The sequence below is a fragment of the Emericellopsis atlantica genome, assembly GCF_019669845.1.
Source record: "Emericellopsis atlantica unplaced genomic scaffold F5Z01scaffold_7, whole genome shotgun sequence".
Taxonomy (NCBI): domain Eukaryota; kingdom Fungi; phylum Ascomycota; class Sordariomycetes; order Hypocreales; family Bionectriaceae; genus Emericellopsis; species Emericellopsis atlantica.
Window position 1 is genome coordinate 637613 of NW_025764709.1, and position 20649 is coordinate 658261.

The 20649-nt window shown below is 55.8% G+C and overlaps 9 protein-coding genes across 9 annotated transcripts; 4 read left to right on the forward strand and 5 right to left on the reverse strand.

Annotated features, from left to right (window-relative positions):
* Positions 1-628: 628 nt before the first annotated feature.
* F5Z01DRAFT_672374 (uncharacterized protein) lies at positions 629-1071 on the reverse strand (the record flags this gene model as incomplete). Its single annotated transcript, XM_046264803.1, has 3 exons — positions 629-798; positions 849-861; positions 922-1071. The coding sequence occupies 3 exons, from the start codon at positions 1069-1071 to the stop codon at positions 629-631; spliced, it is 333 nt and encodes a 110-aa protein (XP_046120311.1).
* A 649-nt stretch (positions 1072-1720) lies between these two features.
* On the reverse strand, positions 1721-2357 carry F5Z01DRAFT_672375 (uncharacterized protein; the record flags this gene model as incomplete). The annotated part of the gene is made up of 2 exons (XM_046264804.1): positions 1721-1784; positions 1846-2357. The coding sequence occupies 2 exons, from the start codon at positions 2355-2357 to the stop codon at positions 1721-1723; spliced, it is 576 nt and encodes a 191-aa protein (XP_046120312.1).
* A 168-nt stretch (positions 2358-2525) lies between these two features.
* F5Z01DRAFT_650040 (nuc-1 negative regulatory protein preg) lies at positions 2526-4494 on the reverse strand. Its single transcript, XM_046263132.1, has 2 exons — positions 3384-4494; positions 2526-3334 (listed from the first exon to the last, which is right to left on the reverse strand). Exons 1-2 carry the CDS (start codon positions 4142-4144, stop codon positions 2905-2907), a joined length of 1191 nt encoding a protein of 396 aa, XP_046120313.1. The 5' UTR covers positions 4145-4494; the 3' UTR covers positions 2526-2904.
* Positions 4495-4916: 422 nt separating this feature from the next.
* On the reverse strand, positions 4917-6866 carry F5Z01DRAFT_508014 (uncharacterized protein). Its single transcript, XM_046260323.1, has 3 exons — positions 6191-6866; positions 5733-6122; positions 4917-5682 (listed from the first exon to the last, which is right to left on the reverse strand). The coding sequence occupies exons 1-3, from the start codon at positions 6497-6499 to the stop codon at positions 5329-5331; spliced, it is 1053 nt and encodes a 350-aa protein (XP_046120314.1). The 5' UTR covers positions 6500-6866; the 3' UTR covers positions 4917-5328.
* Position 6867: 1 nt separating this feature from the next.
* Positions 6868-8357, reverse strand: F5Z01DRAFT_508261 (uncharacterized protein). Its single transcript, XM_046260324.1, has 2 exons — positions 8004-8357; positions 6868-7909 (listed from the first exon to the last, which is right to left on the reverse strand). The coding sequence occupies exon 2, from the start codon at positions 7884-7886 to the stop codon at positions 6948-6950; it is 939 nt and encodes a 312-aa protein (XP_046120315.1). The 5' UTR covers positions 7887-7909; positions 8004-8357; the 3' UTR covers positions 6868-6947.
* Positions 8358-9066: 709 nt separating this feature from the next.
* Positions 9067-12708, forward strand: F5Z01DRAFT_720554 (armadillo repeat protein). The gene is made up of 3 exons (XM_046266581.1): positions 9067-9772; positions 9827-11529; positions 11582-12708. Exons 1-3 carry the CDS (start codon positions 9478-9480, stop codon positions 12623-12625), a joined length of 3042 nt encoding a protein of 1013 aa, XP_046120316.1. The 5' UTR covers positions 9067-9477; the 3' UTR covers positions 12626-12708.
* Positions 12709-15510: 2802 nt separating this feature from the next.
* On the forward strand, positions 15511-16607 carry F5Z01DRAFT_508496 (uncharacterized protein). The gene has a single exon (XM_046260326.1). The coding sequence runs from the start codon at positions 15558-15560 to the stop codon at positions 16440-16442; it is 885 nt and encodes a 294-aa protein (XP_046120317.1). The 5' UTR covers positions 15511-15557; the 3' UTR covers positions 16443-16607.
* Positions 16608-18227, forward strand: F5Z01DRAFT_508495 (velvet factor-domain-containing protein). The gene has a single exon (XM_046260325.1). It carries the CDS (start codon positions 16774-16776, stop codon positions 18184-18186), a length of 1413 nt encoding a protein of 470 aa, XP_046120318.1. The 5' UTR covers positions 16608-16773; the 3' UTR covers positions 18187-18227.
* A 777-nt stretch (positions 18228-19004) lies between these two features.
* On the forward strand, positions 19005-20162 carry F5Z01DRAFT_672380 (uncharacterized protein; the record flags this gene model as incomplete). Its single annotated transcript, XM_046264805.1, has 1 exon — positions 19005-20162. One exon carries the CDS (start codon positions 19005-19007, stop codon positions 20160-20162), a length of 1158 nt encoding a protein of 385 aa, XP_046120319.1.
* Between the last annotated feature and the right edge of the window lie 487 nt (positions 20163-20649).

Below are 20649 nucleotides of genomic sequence, written 5' to 3' on the forward strand. Positions count from 1 at the left end.
TTATTCGTTACATCGCGGTACGTTTTCCCGAAAGGAACATGTTTACATATCACCACGGTTAGGGGTTGGCAAGGCTACGTGGCCAAAGATTGCACAAGTCAATCGAAATACTTGGACGCGGTTGCGATATGAGATTGGGTTTCCCATTGCACTGCAGCATTGGTTTTCTCAAATCGTGTACACTACTACCGAATCTTTATAGACCTCGGTTTGTTTCTCGTGATTGACGGGGATGAGGTCTGATTGTAGGGTAGGTCGATAACAAAGCTAGAGCAAGAGGCGCGTCACACAACGCGTCTGAGCGTCCATCTCAGATCCATGTGCCTCTCTAGCACCACTCCAACGTCAACAAAATAGACAGGAACAGCACAGAGAGACAGGCAGCCCGGGGGCATTCATATAGTGAAATCATCCGTGTCATTCCGTATTCCAGTATCTACAGAGATACGATGTGATGCTTCCAAGTTGTTCCTCGTCTCATCATGAAATCCCTGTCCAGATGCGTTATGATTCCCTCATACAAAAAGCGTCCTACGCAGCAACTTTTTTGGGCCTCCTCCTCACGCTTCCCATCCAAAGCACACCAGGCTAGGCTTTTGTTTCCCGCATATGGCACTGGAGCGGCAACTTAGCCGGACATCTCCGTGTCAGGGGGCTGGTAGTCGTCGTCGTCCTCTTCTTCATCAGCGTCGTCGCCGAGCTCCTGGTTCTTCTGGACCCAGTCGGTCTCCTCCTTGGGGCGCTCGCCAGAGATGATGTTGCTGGTGTCCAGGTGAGACCGGTCCTCAGGCTCAGCCTCTGTGCCATTGTTAGTAAACACCAAGAAGCGCAGACTGGGAATCATGTACCTTCCAGGTTGTCCTGTAGTTTTGCATTAGCTTCAATGTGACGAGACAAAGTAATTGTTGTTCAAAACGTTACCTCTTCGCCAGAGTCCTCGTCGTCATCATCGTCATCGTCGTCCATGCGGTCATCGGCGTGAACATCTTGGGGCTGGTCCTGGGCAACACCCTTGCCCTTGCCCTCGGCGACACCCTGAGGGGCGTTGGGGTCCTGAATACTATCGGCCATGATGAGAGTTTATGTGAGATAGCTAGTTGGAAGATGTGAGGAGGTACGGTCTGGATGTAGGTGAACGCGATGGGTCTGAGATGAGAGCTGGGTCGTGAGTTGGCGCAGAAGAAAGAAGTGAAGGGAGCTTCACGCGGTGGTAGCTGGGCGGGACGAATGTTAGACGCAACAAATCTATGCCTGTTTCAGACTAGCGCCCCCTCACTTCACGATCGCATCGCATGAATCACGTGTCTTGCGTTACGTTTGTAAACCATTGGAATCAAATACAGTTCATGCTGTCAATTTGCAACCACGGGTTATCCGTGACTGTTTGATAAACAATGTCGTTGTCGTGGTCACGGTGTTTCGGAAGCATTCCTCGTGTGCCACGGTGCGGCATGACTTTTTGAGGAGGGGTAGGCAGCTACAAAGTCACCGACAAGTACGTACGCCCAGCTGTGCAACAATGTGTCGCCGCGAGTGATACACTGCCTGACAGTCACTTTGAATACAGCGCGAGGCCGCTGAGTCCAGCCTGTACCGCAGCCTCACCAGGCCATCTAGCATTCGTGGTTCGCTGGCCAAAGACCTACTACCAAAGCAGTCAGTGTCACAAGTCACTCAGGCCGAGCCTGCGCAGTCGTAACAATCATATTATTGCCGTCGTCTATGAGCCACCTCCACCCCCGCTGATCAGGAGGAAAGCTCCAATGGCCAGAAGGTACCAGTATCTGCATTGTATTAGCTGCTGCTCGCTCTGCCTCGCCCATCCCACACGTAGGGGAAACTTACTTTTGCAAAAACGTTTTCTCCACCTCCTCGACCTTCTTGCCCTCGGGCGAGAGGACAATCGGCTTGTTCAGCTCCGGCTGCTTGCCCATGCTCTCAACGACAACGATTGCCTTGGGCCCAAAATCCCGCGTCTGCCCGGCGTCGATCGCCACGCCCTTTACGGCTGCGCTGATGACATTGCCGCCGATCCGGTCTACCGTGAGAAGAATGTTTGGCGAGTAGCCCTTTGCAAAGTTCTCCGTGGAGGCAACCGTCGTGCCTGCGAGCCAGGTGGCGGACTTGGTCTCGTAAAGACCGACGCGAACAAGGCTGGATTCCGCGGGCAGTTCGGGATGCTCGTAGGTGACAATCTGGGCTACGTCGGGGGAGAATGGATCGTAGGCGACCTCGGCGAGGGGGACAGGCGATGATGTGGAGGTGAGGATGGGTTGGACGTAGATCTGCGCGGTCCGCGGGGCGGCTAGGGCCAGAGTCGCGGCGCAAAGTCCGGAGAGGAGACTCGACAGACGCATGGCGAGGTTGTGCGAGATGATTGCGCCTACCTTAGATCATTAAATTTCGAGGCGGCAGAGACAACTGATGGGAGCTTGGTGAGGTCGTGCAAGCTCCGTGGATGTTCTGCGGCGGGAGTTCATCGGGTAATTATGGACCAAGACCAGCACCGCTTGGGAGCCTATTATCACCTCATATACATTTCAAAACTCCAGCAGGCTTCTGAAGGGGTAAGTTCTATTAGGTATGCAGGATCGGACCTCAGCAAGTCTTCACGGCTCATGGCTCATGGCATCATCGCATCGCGCGGCAACGATAATGCAAACTTGAACCATCACACCCACATCGTCATCTCACAATGAGTAGGTATCACGAGACATACCATTTCCTACTCTTCGGCCGTATTGCTGGGCCATTTACCATTCATGCCTCTATGAAAAACAGCCCATCTTTCCAGAAACCCTGAACGCCGATTAATGTAATGCAGTCGTAATCCTTGGTAGAGTATGGAAACTTCAAGCTCCCGTCCTCCCAAAACATAACAGCCTACTCCACCGCTGACGTCTCCTAGGCAGAGATAATGTCGGCCTCCTCATCCTGCTCGCCATCGTCCTCTTCCTCAGTTTCCAAGGTGTAGCGCGGGTTTCGCTCCACCAAACCGTTGTAATACGCGACGAGAACCTCGGGGTTGGGTACAATTCTCCAATCGACCCTGTGTAGGAATTCGAGCTCCAGTAGTTTCAATTCCTGTAACCGCACTCCGCCTACCCGGGCGTACGTTGCATTGTTCCAGAAGGCGTCGGAGAGCCCCTTGGCCGCCACCGTGGCTGCTGTTATCAGGTAGCGGTGGACCGTGAGTGTGTTGATCGTAAACTCGGGATACATAGCACAGAGTCGGTCGATATAATACACCATTGAGAGGAGGATAGGCGGTATCAAAGTGGCATGTCGGGCGAGTCGGTGTAGGTAATCGCGCACCGATATACCAGGAGGGGTTCTAGAAAGATCAGCAATCGTACATTCCAGCATCTGGTCGTCCAGCGAACCTCGAGTGAAAGCGCGTGAGACGCCCGCTTTGCATTTGTATGTGGTCGTTTGTAGTAATTAATTCCGTAAGCATATGTGCTATTAACTCGACCAAGTCCTCCACCGCGCAATGCTCGTATTTGAGAGGTAATGCTTTCGGCGCATCCTGCTCTGCCTTTGCGCGCTTCGTCGATGAGGGAGACTCGTTCTGCTTTGGTATGGCATTGGCCGCAGGTGAAGGTGTGACGTTGGGAAGGGGACCTGGTGACGCTCGACGCTTGTTGGGAGACAGTGGTGTCGATATCGTGCTTCCCGCCGGCTTCGGATGTGCCTGCGATGGTGTCGTGGCTGTCTTCGCAGCTGCAGGCGCCGGTGTATCCGTAGTCTGTGGGCGAGGGGATGGTGGGGGATCCAAGGTCGACTCGGAGATCGAAGGGTGACCGGCAGCAACGGGGCCGGACCCGCCTGTACGCTCGTCGTCTTCTTTGCGCTCGGAGCGCAATGTGACGGGCGACTTCATGGAGGCACCGTGGGGGCTGGACGTTGTGGCGGAGACAGAGGCCTTCGCCATCGTCGAAGAACTGTTGCGGTGCGAGATCGGCGGGGCTGTCGCGACCGATAGCGTGGGATCTCGGGCAGGGGCATGTGGTGATTGAGGGACGTGGGTGTGTTGCGCCTGCCTCTGGTGGGCATTGCGGAAGCTCGAGGATGGCGAGGCGCTGGTACTGGCGTTGCGAATGGAGGCGCTGGTGAGAACTGGCGATGGTGATGTTTTCAACATGGTGATGCTGCTGGTGCTCCAGGTCTAAGCCGCCAGCGCATGATCACCGCCAGTCATGGCCACCGTGGGCGGTTTGGAATGCACAGAACTTGCTTTTCTTCGATTCGAGGACAGCGTGAGTGGACGAGATGGTGGAGCGACCGTTAACTAAGGTAAGGTACAATCATCTGTTCGCGGAAGCACAGGTGGTGCGGGAGACTATGGAAGGAGAAAAGTTCGTTCGTTGTGCGTCACGCGCAGCCGCACAGTTGGTAATACGTAAAAGCCGAACGGACCCAAACTGGCTATTATTCCAGCGCTGTGGGATTCGTAACCCCCCGCTTGGCCTGACTTGCAATTGAAGGCATCCGAATCGCAACATAACAATGCCATCAACCTCGTTATCAGTACTCCGTATATCCGGCAGGGATTCCCGTCATGGATTCTCCAGAGTGGAATTCCTCGTCCTCTTGATAGGCATACTTCTGTGAGCGTGCATACTCATACAGTCAGGTGGGCGTCCAATGGCAGCCGGCCGTTGTACCCCGTGCCTCTATGCTTGGATTTCTGTTTGATACGGGGGACATGCGCCAGCATGCCTACCCCCAGTCAACGTTGAGTTTAAATCCCAGCCTGGGAGACACGCAGAGTTCCAACGGCTGTCGTCGTTCATGATGCACATGCATCCATCCAGGTGCTCACAGGCTTGCCTCGCATCCGCCAAGCGTAGTCGCCCTACCCTATACATCACCACCAGCTTGGAGACTGAGCGACTATGGCCGCTTGGGTTGGGCTGTTTCGTTGAATCGGATAAGATGTATTTCTAAGCAAAAAAGAACGGACAACCTGAGATTGGCGCTGGGATAACGCTCTGTTCAAACGTCCACGGCCACATACACCTCTGCGCCCTACCACAAATACAAAACAATGAGCCTAATCATGCCTAAGAAAGGTTACCACGCATCCTTGGTTGTGTGTCAAGCCAGGCTTCGAGGAGAGATGTGAGAAACACATTTCATATATTCTGAACAGGCTGGAAGCAACAGACGTGTGCAGCTGCTCCGAAGCGAGATCAGAAGACACCCGTATTGCAACCGATACCAAATGTCGTCTCGAAAGGCGTTCAAACTCAATATCGGGGTCTCATGAATAAAATTTAGTCGTATGTTGGATGGTTCCGCACTCCGCAGGATTCTTTCCAGTCTTCACAGGCCGACGTGCATGTGCAAGTAAGGAAAAACTTCTGTCCAAGGGGAGCCCATTGTCCAGTTGTTGATATCACACACCACGTTCTCGAATTCGGGATGGAGAGTCACTTTGCCCGAGACATTCAAGGACAGAAGCTGCTGAGAGCTGGGCCACTTGAGCCGGAATGATCTCATGTACAGCTCAGCGTTGTGTCGGTCGTCTTGGCGCTGATTCAGGCAGAGAAAGTCGCGTAGACTCGGCCAAGGTATGTAGTCGATGATGAGAGGATGCAACGTCGACTCTTGAACGGATGTCAAGCGCAGCCACTCTGGCACATCTTCTAGAGATGCCTCATCTGGATGTAATCGCCACTGTGCATCGTCAGTCTCAAATCTTGGGAGCGGAAATGGGCTTGACTCACCCGCATGAACCGATAGGCGAGGAAGATGAAGCCCAGATGCGTTTCGACATTGGCCATGTTGAAATGCCGAATCATGGATCCTAAGCCCAGTGCCAGACCATTGTCACTCTTGGGGCGAGATAGTAGATCCTCCAAGGCTGGGTTCCGCGGTAAGGGTTCATTGATCGCGGGACTCTCACGCAAAGCAGCCTGCGTTTGATGGTACAGCAGGGCAAAGCTCGAGTACTCAGCGCATTCGCTTCGCGCTTTGTGCTCTCTGCCGCAGCGACACTCGACTTGCAGTCCAGCATGTGGATACAAGGCGCTGAGCGTCTTTGGTCTCTGTACATCGGCGGGGGATGGTTGCTGGTTGGCGGAGTGCGTGCTCATCGGCCCGGAAACTCCCGTGAACTGGCAGTCAGCGCTTTTGTACCGTCCCATGACTGAGCCATGTCAGATCCGGAAAAGAATAAACTCACTGTTTGGGTGGCTGCTTGTTGAGGTGTATATTGCTGGTGAGAATCGGACTGGGACACTGCGTGACCAGGCGTCTGGCCCTGATGCAACTGGTAGAGAACAGCGCGGAGATCGTCACGGAGAGATGTCACGCTGCTCTCAATGTTAGAGATACGCTGCGCAGTGTTCTCCACATCCCTCTCGACCTTGAGCATGCGTTGCTTCGCCTCTGCACGATTGTTACGATGCGTGACGCGATCACTATGTCGCTTTTGGGCCAGCTGCGCGTCACTACGTGTCCGCCGCGGCGGAGTCGGCTTTTCCTTTGTCATCGCGTAGTGAACGAGATGTGGTTGGTATTATCGCGTGAATCACATGCGGAGCTGGTGGCATGAAAAGACTCGGTACGTAGTGGCCACTGTTGTTGGGTCAATCAAGAGAGGGGCGCAGCAGGGGAAATGACTGATGTGGGGTATTACGGAGCGTTCGACAATCTGGGGTAACTGTGGGGTACGTTGCTCCTGAGTTCTCCTGCCTGTTCCTGCCTGTGAAACACATGTACGCACGTACTGTCTGATGTGAATTGCCAAGCATTTCGGGCTGGGCGACGTCGACCACGCCAATGCAATGATATTTCGAGACTTGTCTAGGCCCTACATACAAGACATTGACATGGGAAGCTGGGCTCACTTCGAAGCATGAGTATGTGTCAACCTTGAGTGACCTTATTCTGGCTGTTATTTGTAGCTAATTAACATAGAAACTACTAACCTAGGTAGATCACTCAGCCTTTGCCCCTCGGAGCCTAGCAAGTTGCTGTCGCAAAGCATCGTTTCCTTGAGACAGATCCCTCACCCATTCTGCTGTTAGTTCCAGCGTCGTGCTCTTTGTATAGCGTGCTTCGCTCAAAGTAGGAACAAGACTACGGAGATCAACGTATAGCTCTTCTACCCTTGACCTGCGCCGTTGTTCCGAGCGAATGTGATTCTGTCGTCTCTTCTCCTCCGGCATGGCCTTGCGTGGTGGCCGCACTCTCTGTGAGTGGGGTTTCACACTTTTGCGGTCTGATTGTGTGGCAACAGACCCGTCTTCCGAGTCCATGGAGTAGGGGCTTTTCTGAGAAGATACATCAAGCCCATCCGTTGATCTTGGCCTTTGATATTCGACAAAATCTTCGCGCTGTGAGAGCAGAATGTTGCTCGGAATTCGGATCTCGATGCTCGATTCGGCTTGGTCGACCCGGAATGCGTTGCTGACGACCAGCTCTTTGTATCGAGCCAGCTCAAGCTGGCTGTCAACACTGGATGCTTGAGACTGGGGGCTTGCGTTCTGAAATCTCCCGTCTGAGCCCCATTGGATATCGCTTGCCCAAGAATCCACGTCCTGACAATGTATACGCTCGTCCGAGAAGGTATGTGCCGCAAGCCCTTTCTCTCGTCCTTGGCGACTTTGCTTCAGGAACTCATCCCAACGCTGGTAACAAACTTGACCAAGAGGCGCGCTTTGGCGCCTTGGCTTGTGTGCTGGAGCTTGCTTTGACGACGTGTGAGTCCGTTTTGACGGTTGTGACTGTCTTGGCAAGAAAGAAGCGCGAGCTTTGGCGACTCTTCCCGATGGCTGGGAGTAACTTTGGGCTCGTAGATTCTGGCGTTGAGGTGGATAGCTCGTGGAGTTGGCTGTAGCTTGCTTCTGGTATGAATCGAAGCTACCTGATCTCATGTCTGTAGGCGGGAACCTCCGTTCTGGTCCATGGTCAGGAGGGAAGGCATAATCCGTGGTCCAGGCACTCGCATTGAAGTCTTGAGGGGGCGCGTGAGACATAACATGGTGACTGACGATATTTTCGAATACGGCTTGTCCGAGGAAATCACTGTGCAGTGGCTGCGCCCAAGTTGATGGATCCGGTATTGAGGGTTGTTGGTGCGCTTCGAGAGGGACTACAATGGCTGATTAGCCTTCATCTTCGGGAGTGTTCACGTCAAGCTTACAAGCGTAGAGGAGCTGTGCTCCCCAATCAGAGGATCTGTCAAAAGACATGTTGTAAGCTGTAGGGAGTGGTATGTGTCGTGTAAGTCCAGGAGCTCGCTCCAAGGTTATACTTTATGCATTTGTTGCAGAGATGTCCTCGCGAACGTAGTGACGGCAACCTGTCAAGTAGACATGTCTGGCATTAGACAATCTGCAGGAACACCCCCGTGATACTTATTTGGCACACCAAGGGTCATTTGGTATATGCAAGCCGGCAGCACTCGAAGAGGCAGCCGTGGAAGCCCCATAAAATCATGCTGTGGGGAGCACCATTGGCAGCCCCGATTGGGCGGAGACCCGGAGTGCCAAGGAGTGGTCGACGTCGACCAAGGTCGTCGACGTCTTCCGCTTCGTCATTTGACTGAGTGAAAGATGACTGGCCTTGCGAGGCGGTACATGCGCGATGGAATAGCCTAGACCGCGTAGTATCGATCACAAACATTTAATTACGTAGCTTGAATCAGCTGCATGTGAGTTAGCGAGCTAAGTGCAACGTAAATGGGCTGGCATTGCACCAGCGCGAGGAGATGACAAGACAGAGGGACACAAGAGAGAATCGGTCAATTGCCTCATTGTTGAGCAGTCTGAAACCGTCGACCAGACTGCTGTTCAGCGAGAAAGAGGCGCGGCGGTACTTACAGCTTGGATCTTTTGGTGCTTCGGTTGGGCCATCGGCCCATCTCCCTCAACGGGAACGACGATCGACACTCTGACGTTAGTCTAGCTGTAACGAGGACAAGGGGCGGATAATTGAGGGCGTGGGGCCTTCTGGTTGCCAAAAGCACACGGGAAGATATTCCTGAGGTCCAAGAGAGGGTGAGATGAGGCATGAACCATTATTACACGGTATACGTAGTATGTTCCGTACCTTGAATGAGTAAACATTCGCAGATGCTGCTTGCAGCGGCAGCGGAAATCGGTATCGATAAGACACACTGCGATAAGGCTGATAAGATCCATGAGCTAAGGTTCCTTCCCAACGTGACGCCATGCGGCGTCTACGTCCTGACCACACTCATTAATGCGCGGTGGCTTCCGAACATCATCACAATCACAGTATATTGATGCGCACCATCCTCGATAATCGACAATAGGCTTGGCACTGCGCTGCACAAATTATTAACCGCCTTGGGTCTTCTGCGTATGGGAGGTTCCGGATTTGTCGCCGTGTCCCGACTTCCGACTTCCGCCCTCCAGCGAAGCATTTACTTTTCCGAATACCTCTATGCTCAACGTAGCCAACTCTGCCACCGAGACGACGAGCTAGCACGATTCAGATCTCATGGCGCGCCCTCATGATCCTCCCATACTGGGCCAGCTTCGGACTGCGCGCACAACCACCGAGCAAGCCGCTGCGCTGCGGGCCTTGAAGAACGATGCGGTTGGCCATGTCCAGAAAAAGGAGCAGTGGATCGGCCTCGGGGTCCTGGAGCCAATTGTCCGCACGATAGAAGCCGATAAAGGCTCGTCAAAGCTGAATGGGAAATCAAAGCACAGGCGGTTTTCCTCGCGACCGCTCACGGGTGAAGACGACGCGCAGCTTCAAGCTCTGCAGTGCCTGGCTAGCTTCGCCAATGGTATGGAATCATGGAATCGTGGAACACATGGAGCACGAACTGACCACACTACAGGGGGCCCTGCTTTTCTCGCGCCCGTACTTGCCAGCGACGCCTTACCGGAGGTTCTAGCAAAAATCTGTCCATATGCGAACCCGGGGAGAATTGTGCTTGCGGCACTGCGCGTTCTGGAAGGAGTCGTGGAGTCTTCGCTCCTGGCCACGCCGTCATCGCCGCACAATACGCAATCACTCGCCGAAGAGATCCTGGTGGCGCCCTATATCGAATCTTTCAACGCGATACTAACAGGATCGACGGATAACCATATCATCCAAGCACAGATAGAAGCGGTCTGTAACTTGATATCGAAACTATGCAATGAAGAAAAGCAGCAGCAAGCGCTGACTATGAGTGGCACATTGGACGTTCTTGCTTTGCGACTAGCGAGCTTTGCAGTCGCTGATGGATCAGCAGTCCCAGGCGCTGTTGAAGCAGCAAAGCGAGACGGGCTGTTTGAGGCTTTCCCAGCGGCAGCCCCGTTGAGCGCAAAGCTGGACCCGGTATTGCAAGCCATTGCCGCTATAGTCGGGGAGTCCAAATATCGTGCAGTGCGCCTCACTCTTACGCCTGCGATCCTGGCTGTCTTTCCTGTTCTTCCGTTCCCGGCCCCAAAGTGGTTGAACACGAGCCGAGCGCTGTTGGGTTACCCCGTCGAGGATGACGGCGAGAATATGGATTTGTCGCCTCTAGAGTACGCCCTGCCCGCGGTACCTCTAGCTTCCTTCAGTGGAGGAATAACCGCTCTCAATGGCCTTGGCAGAGGAGCCGCAGACATTGCAAACGGGACGCACACAAGTCAAGATCAGCCGGAGAGCCCTCTCCTCCCGTGGCTTGTGCACCTTGTGCGGTCTCGGCAGGATGAGGAGCGGTTGGTGGCAGCGTCACTACTTGCGCTGCTTTATCGAGCAGGATTGGGCAACTCGACTATTCGCGAAGCGAGCATTGGGCTGCTCGTTGTGCCGCTTGTGGTCAGCATGATTGCGACCGCCATGGAGAAACCCGCAGCGGCAGGAGTTGCGGCACAAGCAAGGCAGCGTCAGATCCTCGAGCAAGGTCCCGTGGTCCTGGCGCGGTTGATACTAGACTCGGAGCACTTGCAAAGGGTCGCCTCCAAATGCAAAGCTGTGTCGGTGCTCACAAGGCTGCTAAAGTTGTCGTACACCCCTCCCGACGTTCTTCAAGAACCGGGCTTATGGACACCTTACCCAGATGGCGACATGGAAGTCGAGACGAACTCTCCAAAAACGCAACTGGGAGATCAAGGCCAAAACCCTCGTATTGCGCATTTGATCCGAGTGCGGGAGGGCGCGCTGAAGGCCGTTGCGGCACTGGCTTCAGGAAAGGAGGAGTATCGTAAGGCGTTCATTGCCGAAGACTTTCTGCCTTATGTGACAGAGTCTTTGACTGAGTATCCCCAGAAGCCACAGCCACCGCCGTCAGCAGCAAAAGATCAAGCCAAGAACAGCAACTCCAAAGGCTCGAGACGGGCGTCGAAAATTACGCCTGGATACGGACGAAACTCTTTGGGCGTTCTCATCGGTGCATGCCATGTGATCAGAACAATCTCTCGGTCCCTTAGCTCCTTGCGAACGGCGCTTGTGGATCACGGAGTTGGTTTCCGTATCCTCGATTTGGTGAAGCATCCCCAGCTATGCGTGGCCATCCCGGCGACTGCGGCGATCACAAACCTTGTTGTGGATGCGAGCCCGGTCTGCGAGGTAAGTAGTCCATTTTCGATCGAATGCGACGCAGAGCTAATACATGCTGCAGCCACTGGTTGAAGCTGGCGTCATGGGCGTGCTGTGTGAGCATGCTCACGCCCACGACCCTGAACTTCGTCTCAGCGCCCTCTGGGCCCTCAAGCATCTGGTTGATGCACTGGGCCCCGACCAGAAGAAGGAGTGCCTTCGCGAGTTGCAGCCAGCATGGCTGATGGAGCTGATACACAACGACCCTGATGACGACCTTTCCCGCGTTAACGGCAACCGCTCGCAGGATGAGGATGACATGGATGAAGAAGAGGATGATGAAGATGAAGAGGAGAAGGAGGAGGAGGAAGAGGAAGACGAGGACTCGATGGGTCATCAGCATCGTTGGTTCAGTGGGGTTGACGGCGACTTTGTGGTGCTCGATGCCTCGGGATCTTCTCGGATGCGCGCGGCGGAAGACCAGCTTGCCCAGGTACGGGATAGGGAGCTGAATCCTGCACGCAAGGCCCGCAACAACGACATTGCGGTCCAGGAGCAGGCGCTCGACTTCATCAGGAATATGATTGGGCGACCGCCGAGCACCGCCTATGCTTATACGTCTGACGACATGAGCTCGATGATTGACCACCTCCTCAGGGTGATTGGGGAAGACCGGTTCTTTGGAGTTTTGAAGGCCAAGCTCCGCCCGAGACACACGCAACCCTTCTCCCGGCGCCGTGCTGGCTCCGGTCGCGACTCACGGGTTGTCTATCCGCAGCCGCAAATCATCGCAGCCGTCATCCACGTACTCGTCCACATTGCAGGTAGTGACAATGAGCACCGAAAACTCATCATGTCGCAGAGGGAACTGCTACAATCTGTCACCCAGCAAAGCACCAAGGACAAGCAGGTTCGTTTGGGTATATGCCACTTGGCCATGAACCTGATGGAGTTCGACGAACGGTCCACATTCGAGGAGGCCAAGACGCGCGCGTCTGAGTTGAATGAGTTCGGATTCACTGGCCGGCTCGAAGAGATCAGAGGCGAGACGCGGGACCTGGACATTAAGGAGCGGTCCAAGGAAGCACTGACGGCGATTCAAATACCTGCGTTTCACGCCTATTGATGGGATCGCGCTTGGGAGGCCGCGTCCTTGGGAGTCGAGCCCAGTAGGATTTGCTGGGTGTTGGACAGGAACCTAATGCATGTATACAAAGTATTATTTGTAGTGTTCGAACGAGAGCTGTATACGTGCTTGTTTGTCTCATCATATCAACTACGTGGACATGCGTAGAGCTGCAAGGACTATATCACTACGCCCGTACGTATGTATAGCTGTCACATACCGTCTGCATATGCGATTTCCGACTCACTGTCATTTCCTCCGCAGACCAAACCAACCAAGCGGTGAGATGGAAAGCCATCTGGCCATCACAACGCTTCCACATCTGAGACCATGCGTTGCTTAATGTTTGTCCGAGGAATGAAGAGTGAAGATGGTGGCCCTGCCCCACGAGGCAACGTCAAGTGCCTGCCTGCCTGTCTGTCTGTCTGAGACACGGTTACGACAAGCATGCGGTTTCCGCCGCACGGCAGGGCACGTTCCAGTCCTGACCCGTGTTCTGTCCGCACATGACTTAACAAATTCCCGTGCACTTGTTGAACCCAAGCCCCACTGTCGTCCGAGACAGATGTCAGCCGAGCGAGCGCCCGCATCGCTGTGAGACAATCTGGAACGGGTGTTCGCAGCCCCGAGACCCTAGACCCTGAGGAGTAGTAGCCGCATAGAGTGTGTGTATTGGACATGAATATCTTGCCCAAGCCGCTGGGACAGGATGAGCGCAGTGGCTCTGCAGCTGTGGGTAGGTGGCGCTGACACACGAGATCTGCCAACGCTCACGACGAGGATCTGTCTTGTTCCAGAATCGTCGTAAGCGAAATGCATCAAGTGCGGAAAAATAAACTTAAACTCGAGGCTAAGGCGACGAGGCTCTGCGCACTGCCAGCGGCACGGAGATCGGTGACGAAGACAGACGGGCATCGCCTCCCATTGTCAGAAACAGGCGGGTGGTGTGGTAGTGCGGCTCGGCCTTGTGTGAACCATAACGCCAGTCGTACCAGAGGACTGGAAGCTGGGAGTACACGTACGTGTTGAGTAGGGACCAACCAAGCCCGTGGGTTCAGTGCATTGATGAGTGCACCCAGGGCCAGGGACGGGGAACTGGACACGACATGTGCCATGCGCCGTGAGGGATGGACGGACAGACGAGTTGAGACCCTTCAGGGGGGGGTTGTGGGGGGGGTTGTGGTGGTGGTGGTGGTGGTGGTGGTGGCTGCCGCATGCGGGATCCCATTCTGAAGAGACCTCGCATCAATAAAGTCTGCAAGGCCAGCCAGCGGCCAGCCTGAGGGCGAGCCACGCGGAAGCAGGCAATCAGGGGACTCGAGACATCTTGGAAGAGTCCTTGGAGGCTCTCTCATCGCTGGTATGCGGGGACGCCAGGACGAATCTCGTGGTAACCAGACGCATTCCAGCGCGTTAATAGCGAGCGGTGAGCGACCGAGCGTCATGCCATGAGCGAACGGTTGGTGGCTCACGAGCGACTGGACGCTGCTGGAATGTCATCTGTGGGCAGTCAGTCAATGAGGCAGCAGTACGGAGTAATTAGCGCTCGCCGTGCCACCGGGTGTCGGCCACAGCGCAGAGGATCTTCTGCAGAGTCAATCAATGTCTAACGTCGAGACGTTGCTGTTATTGACTGGACGTAGCCGCCGGCCAGGGTGCGTCGACCAGGAGCGTGGAACGCCCTTGGGATGATGCAGTAATGATACCTTGCGGCTTGCCTGATGTGTACGGGCTATACGGGAGGGTCGGACCCGAGCTCCTGGGCGGCCAGGCTGACTGGAGCCTGGACATGGAGCCTGGAGGCTGGAGGGCAGCCCGGACTGGAGGGCAGCCCGGACTGGACCCCCCATTGAGGAAGCGCCAGGCGGCACGCGGCTGGCTAGTCATCCATGCGTACCTTACCTCTGTCGTGAGTTGACCATGAGCAACGCAAATCGTCACCGAAACCGAGAGCTACTGCGTCTATTGTGTTTAATCAGTAAATGGTCAGTCGGCACTCGCACAGGAAGAACACTCCTCATCGACAAGCGTATCCGTAGATTCAACCTCACTGTGAAGCGGGAGGCCCCAGTTCTGGCCGCACAGTGCCCGTCCGATTCCAGAACAAGCTCCTCTCTGCGATCATTGGCCCTCTGCCACGGAGCACAGCACACTATGACTTCGCTTATCTGGATTGGGGGGGCCATTGTGGGCCCGCGGAGATGTCTGCAAGCGGTTGAAGCGCGGTTTCGGACCCGGCAGACGGCAAGACGCCCCGTGAGAAGTCAAAAGACAGACCGGACGCTCTGCCACGCCACGTACGTATGTGTACACTGTAAATAGTTCTGTGCAATTGAGCATGACAGCGAGGGGGGGCCAGATGAACCTCCAATGGCATGATGGGCGCTGTGAAAGGTTAAGTTAGCCAAATCGAGGCATCGATTTCGAGTCATGACAGTCCCAAACTCCGAAGGACTGGAGGGCTCACACCTCTGCCATAAGGATTAGCGTCAGGCTGGCACCTTGGCGGGGCCGTCTCCTGGTGGGATGCCCTAGACTGGCTGCAGATTCATGTCCCGGTCTTGATGGAATCTACTAATGCCAATACTATCATCGTGCCTAACAATTGTACTACGTACTCCGTACGTACCAGCAGTCCGTGTCGTCCACGCACGCTGTGCCTGCCGCATATGCTGGCTGCACTGCTGCAGTTCCGCTGCTGCATGCACGGCAGGCATTGTCAATTGGGAGACTGGCCGGAGCCTGAAGTCCCTGGGACGGGCGCCCAAGCGCTTTCCACTGACGGGCAGACACACCGTGCGTCACGTCACTCTGCACCTTGCTCCGTACGAGTGCATGCGCACCCTCGCGCTGGCCAGGGAAGAATGAGGACGATGAGAAATTTCCCGAGTCCAGTCTGAGCTACCCTCATCTTCTGTGATATGTGCTCATCATGTCCAGTTTCAGCTACCGCCGGGGCACAAACCGTTGTCAAGACAGTCGTTTCGTTCGACACGCCCAACCAATAACGGTGCCACCAGCTGAGGTTTGGCACAGTGTTCTTCCACATGACCAGGCGGCCGGTCCTGGTCACACCGGGGCCCTGATGCTACGTGAGATTCGAGCAAAGTGCCCAGGGGCCAGAGCCCAGGCGTGTGGGCTGCCAGCGCCCGCGTGCGCACCGTACCACTGGTTCCAGGCTTCCAGCACCAGCGACTGGGACATGACTGGGCTGTCAGCGAGAAGCGGTGCACTGTACGGCACGGTTGGGCTGGGCCCTCCAGCGCGCACAGTACCCACCTCGGCACAGTGCGATTCCCGCAGCCGAAGGCGGAAAGATACCGTGAGCGGGTCACTCCAGGGACTGGAGCTGGAGTCCAGGGATCGAAGGCTCCAATGGAACCTCAACCAGGTCAGTGGGTGGCCCGTGTGTCACAGTTCTCCCCCCCGTTCAGTTGGTCCAGTTGGTCCATCCACCCACCCACGGGCGGCCCAATGCCTGGAGTCCCCGTCCCTCCGTGTGTGCAGAGCACTCCGTTCATGTCACTCACAACTCCAGTCACTCACTTGCTTTGGCGGTGGTCGCTCCAGTCTCTCCATTCGATCCTTCCTCAACCCTCATCACAGCCTTTTGGGAGCGACTGGAACTCCCAGTCAACGGACGCGGGACTCGAGGCGCAGGGCATCTATCTGGATTATCACGACCTCCCTCCAAAATTCCTGGCTCAGCCTCGACATCTTTTTGTCTTGCTCCGTTTGCTGGTGGACGGACGAATTTCCGAGGACAAGAACGACGACGACGACGACCACCACCACCACCATCACCGCGCCTCATTGAACGCATCGCCCTTTGAGACAAGGCGGACCATTGCCCATCTCGAAGCAACCTCCGAGACCCAGCGCTTCGTCGCATCGCAAGATTCCAGGTTAGTGCGTGCCGGTCGTCCCTTGCCATCCCAAGAACCTGGGGGGCCTCATTCCTCGACCCCATTCCCGCGAGGTTTGAGTTTCGGCCACCCACGTTTGTCTTTCCATGCCAGACGCTTGTCACTCACCGCCATTGACTTTCCTTGTCCCGACGCGTGCCGTCAGCCTCGATATAACTGACATTTCGCCCGCCTTCAGGATCACGCCCTCGTGCCATTGACGTACCTGCGAGACCCGCCACCATGTCCTTCCCCAACGTGGGCACGCTGCAGACGCAGTCGGCCAGCATGCGACCCGCCGAAGCCGACATTGTGCGCATCACCAGAGGCAATCGCAAGCTGTTCTACAAGCTGGCCATCTTGCAGCAGCCCGAGCGCGCCCGTGCGTGCGGCTCCGGGAACAAGGCCAACAGCGACAGGCGCCCCGTCGACCCGCCACCGGTCGTCGAGCTGCGGATCAGGGAGGGCGACTCGTGGGAGCGCGGGCAGGACATCACCTTTGACTACGCCGCCCAGTTCTTCCTTTATGCCAGCCTCGAGCATGACCGCAAGATCGTCACCGGTCGTGGCATGGCCAACCCCAACCCTCCGGTGCTGACGGGCGTCCCGGCCTCGGGCATGGCGTACCTCGATCGCCCCAGGCAAGCGGGCTACTTCATCTTCCCAGACCTCTCCGTGCGGCACGAGGGCCAGTACCACCTCAGCTTCAGCCTGTACGAAACGACCAAGAACCCGGAGGATATGGACATGGAGCAGACGGCAGGCTCCTTCACACCGGGCGTCGATTGGCGCATGGACGTCAAAACCAACGGGTTCCACGTCTACAGTGCCAAGAAGTTCCCCGGACTCAGGAGCAGCACTGAGCTCAGCCGCGACTTTGCCGAACAGGGCTGTCGAGTGCGCATTCGACGGGACGTGAGGATGAGGAGGCGCGACAAGGCCGGCGGCGGCGGCGGCGGCGACAGAGATTCCGCGGAGCCTCAGACTCCTCAGTCTGCGTCCGCTCGTTCACGTCGGCCATCGGGGGCTCCCGCTCTCTCGGCGGCACCGCATCCCCAGTCGCCTTATCCCTATGCGGCGCCACGGCCGTTTACCCACCTTGCTTCCGCGCCCATCTCACCATCGGCCCATTTTGCACAAGATGGCCAGTACATCAAGGCGGAGGACCAGCCGTACGTCAAACACGAAGACTACGGGCTCACACCAATGCGCAACATCCCACGCGCATCAGTGGACATCAAGGCCCGTCGCCCATCCGGCAACTACGTTCCATCTTCGCCCTCGGTGGCGATGTCATCGCCCCGAGACGCCGACGCACACAATCGCCCATCAGCGCCCTATTCTCAAAGCCGCGGGCTCGCCCCATTACAACCACACCCGCCAGCGCCACAGCACACCATCAAGATTTCCCACCTCGTATCACCGCCCATCGAGGCGCAGGTTGGGCCGTACCCCGAGCCGGAACAGATGTACACGGGCGGCAAGCGAAAACACGAGCATGTCTTCACCACAGATGACCGGGCCGTGAGGAACGGCTCGCGTCAACTCGATCCACACTTTGGTGGCCAACACCGCCTTCGCTACGCTCACGACACGGGCCATTTCTCACGAGCCGATGGATACGTCGAGCAAGCCCAATTTGCTCACTGGCTTTGAGCAGGATCTTTGTAGAGATTCCTTGTAGAGACGCGACTTGCGGATTCTGGTACAATCAGCGGTTTGAAAGTTTTCGGGAGCGCTACACACGATACCTGATAGTATACATGAACGGGACCAAGGACGGCGTTTTTGGGTGGTTATTGCTTGGCGGCCTTGCAGGCACTACGGTGTCGTGCGCATCGAAGTTCTGCGTCGTATATATATGTGTGCGACATGGCGCATCACTATGGATTTCTCTATTTCTTTTTCTTTTCTCTCTCTGGACGTCAAACTCATGGCAACGAAGCCGACGACATACACTCATTCAATCGCCTCATCTCATTCTTCACATTTTCATGTCCTTGTGAAATATAATCTCATGGGCTGGAGCTTTCCGCTTGTATATTCTCAGCGACGAGAGTGGTTATTTTGTATTCACGTTGATGATAGCTAGACTTGATAGCTCGTAAGCATGTGGCACTACGTATCAAGTTGAGGCCTTGAGACAGCTGCGACACGAACAGCAGTCTCGCTAGCCACTGTATCAAACAGTTTTGAATTCAGATTACGTACCCTCTGGTCAATCGCGTCTATTTAAACAGTGAAGCGACCTTGGCGATAATTAGACAGGGGCGACGTGGTGGATGAAATCCAGCGGTTGCTGTGGTGACGGGCCTTGGGGGAATTAAACATTGTCCTCCCTGAATTCATGTGCTTCCTATTACTGCACACATAACATGGACGGCCACCCGACTCAAGTTTTGTCAATTTCATACTCTCAGAGCTACGAAACTTCATCGTCAAGTATCTCGACCAGCATTCAGTCGACCACGGCCATGGCACAGACCCGACACGCGAAGCCCCCTCGACCACCGAGTCGCAGCCGGTTCCTCGAGGGCTCCATGAACGACCGCACCTCCACAGCGCCCCCTTTGCAGTACATTGGCGCATCACACCTTGAAATCGACGAGTGCACCAAGCCTGTGCTCACGACGACCATTCACAGCATCGACCAGGCCCAAGCACAACAGCACGAGCAGCAGCAGCAGCCACCGGCACCAGGCACCGCGACAAAGCGCGGGAGCAAACAACTCCTGGGACAAGTATGGGAAGGCGTCCGCGACAAATTCCGTAGCAAGAGAGACAAGGAACAGCCTGCGCTGGCCGCAGCACCCGTCTCTCGAGCCGACAAGAGGGACCCATCGCCCAACGACGACCGGCCATCCAAGGAGGAAATCTACGCAAACTACCAAAATCTCATGGCATCCGGCTTCTTCACCTCCCACGCCATCCAGTCCACGCGTCAGCCAGCGCCAGGCACCAACACAAACCCCGTCTGGCCTCTCCCGCAGCGCCCAACGACACCATCCACCACACAGCACCATCACCATCTCCGCGCGCCCCCTACCGCGTCGCCCGTCCACTCACCAGCCAGCGCCTCGTCACGCGGCACCAAGCGCGCCGCCACGCTCGACGACGACGAGCTCCTCCCGCTCTCCAACAAGAAACTCCGCAAGGCAGGCTCCTCGCGGGACATTGCGATGCCGAAACTTCGCTCGTCGACACGTCTCGCCCAGGCACGCTCCTTTAGCAACGCGCGCACCGCGGCCATGGAACTGCAACAACAGCAGCAGCAGGAGCAGGAGCGGCAAGTCCGTGAACCGAACAAGCTCACGAAGCGTGTCTTGAAGGGGAGCAGCAACAACCCCCCCGTCCCCGTCCCCGTGCCGGAGCGCGGTGCCTCGAGGCGTAATTTTAGTGATATCCTCGCCCGTATCGCCCCCCAGCAGCAACAGGACGACGCAACGACGGCGCCTGTGCGCGTGCTGCGTCCTAGAAGGAGCGCGGCGGACCATGGCCGCAGGGCGTTGCGGGTCAAGCCTAGCATCAACGAGGGCATACCGGGCGTCCCTGACATACCGCCCAAGTTCACGTATGGGGAGGATAGGGAGAATGATGGGCCGTGGAGGGCTCTTAGAAGGGCTGCTCACTGAAGGGCTGGTTATTTCTTCCTGGTAGCTTCTTGTTTGATTTCTTGGACGGGCGTTTAGGGGGGGGGGGACTTGGGACTTGATGACGAGAAAGGGCTTCTCGCAATGACTCATGAATGAATGTACAGACAGACGTATATGATGGACGAACAGAACATAGTGCGATGTATTAAAAACCCTGCGTCTGCACAGGATGGAACTGGCGTGAATTTCGTTGAACAAATGGATTTGGGTGTTATCCACCCCTGGTATTGTGACTGTCGTGAAAAAAAAAAAGTATCGTCTATCTTTGAATAGGAGCAAACGCTACATAATAGAGAGAAGCCCCGAGGTAATCCAAAACACACACCCCTCGCCAAGCCGGGCGTGCAACAAACAAAATGAACTGAATAGTCTCTCTAGCTACTAGGGACCAACGCCCGGTATCGCGTCTTATACACCCATCGACACACATGTGTGCCATACCATTAACACCAATAAACGCCGGAAC

Excerpts from the sequence above, each read along its gene's own strand:
- F5Z01DRAFT_650040 (XM_046263132.1), bottom strand. The coding sequence starts at position 4,144 with ATGTTGAAAACATCACCATCGCCAGTTCTCACCAGCGCCTCCATTCGC. Across the intron at positions 3,335-3,383 it reads CTCACGCGCTTTCACTCGAG|AACCCCTCCTGGTATATCGG; the intron begins GTTCGCTGGACG and ends TGATCTTTCTAG.
- F5Z01DRAFT_508014 (XM_046260323.1), bottom strand. The coding sequence starts at position 6,499 with ATGACAAAGGAAAAGCCGACTCCGCCGCGGCGGACACGTAGTGACGCG. Across the intron at positions 6,123-6,190 it reads AACAAGCAGCCACCCAAACA|TTCACGGGAGTTTCCGGGCC; the intron begins GTGAGTTTATTC and ends GCTGACTGCCAG. Across the intron at positions 5,683-5,732 it reads TCGCCTATCGGTTCATGCGG|TGGCGATTACATCCAGATGA; the intron begins GTGAGTCAAGCC and ends GACGATGCACAG.
- F5Z01DRAFT_508261 (XM_046260324.1), bottom strand. The coding sequence starts at position 7,886 with ATGAGATCAGGTAGCTTCGATTCATACCAGAAGCAAGCTACAGCCAAC.
- F5Z01DRAFT_720554 (XM_046266581.1), top strand. The coding sequence starts at position 9,478 with ATGGCGCGCCCTCATGATCCTCCCATACTGGGCCAGCTTCGGACTGCG. Across the intron at positions 9,773-9,826 it reads CCTGGCTAGCTTCGCCAATG|GGGGCCCTGCTTTTCTCGCG; the intron begins GTATGGAATCAT and ends ACCACACTACAG. Across the intron at positions 11,530-11,581 it reads ATGCGAGCCCGGTCTGCGAG|CCACTGGTTGAAGCTGGCGT; the intron begins GTAAGTAGTCCA and ends TACATGCTGCAG.
- F5Z01DRAFT_508496 (XM_046260326.1), top strand. The coding sequence starts at position 15,558 with ATGTCCAGTTTCAGCTACCGCCGGGGCACAAACCGTTGTCAAGACAGT.
- F5Z01DRAFT_508495 (XM_046260325.1), top strand. The coding sequence starts at position 16,774 with ATGTCCTTCCCCAACGTGGGCACGCTGCAGACGCAGTCGGCCAGCATG.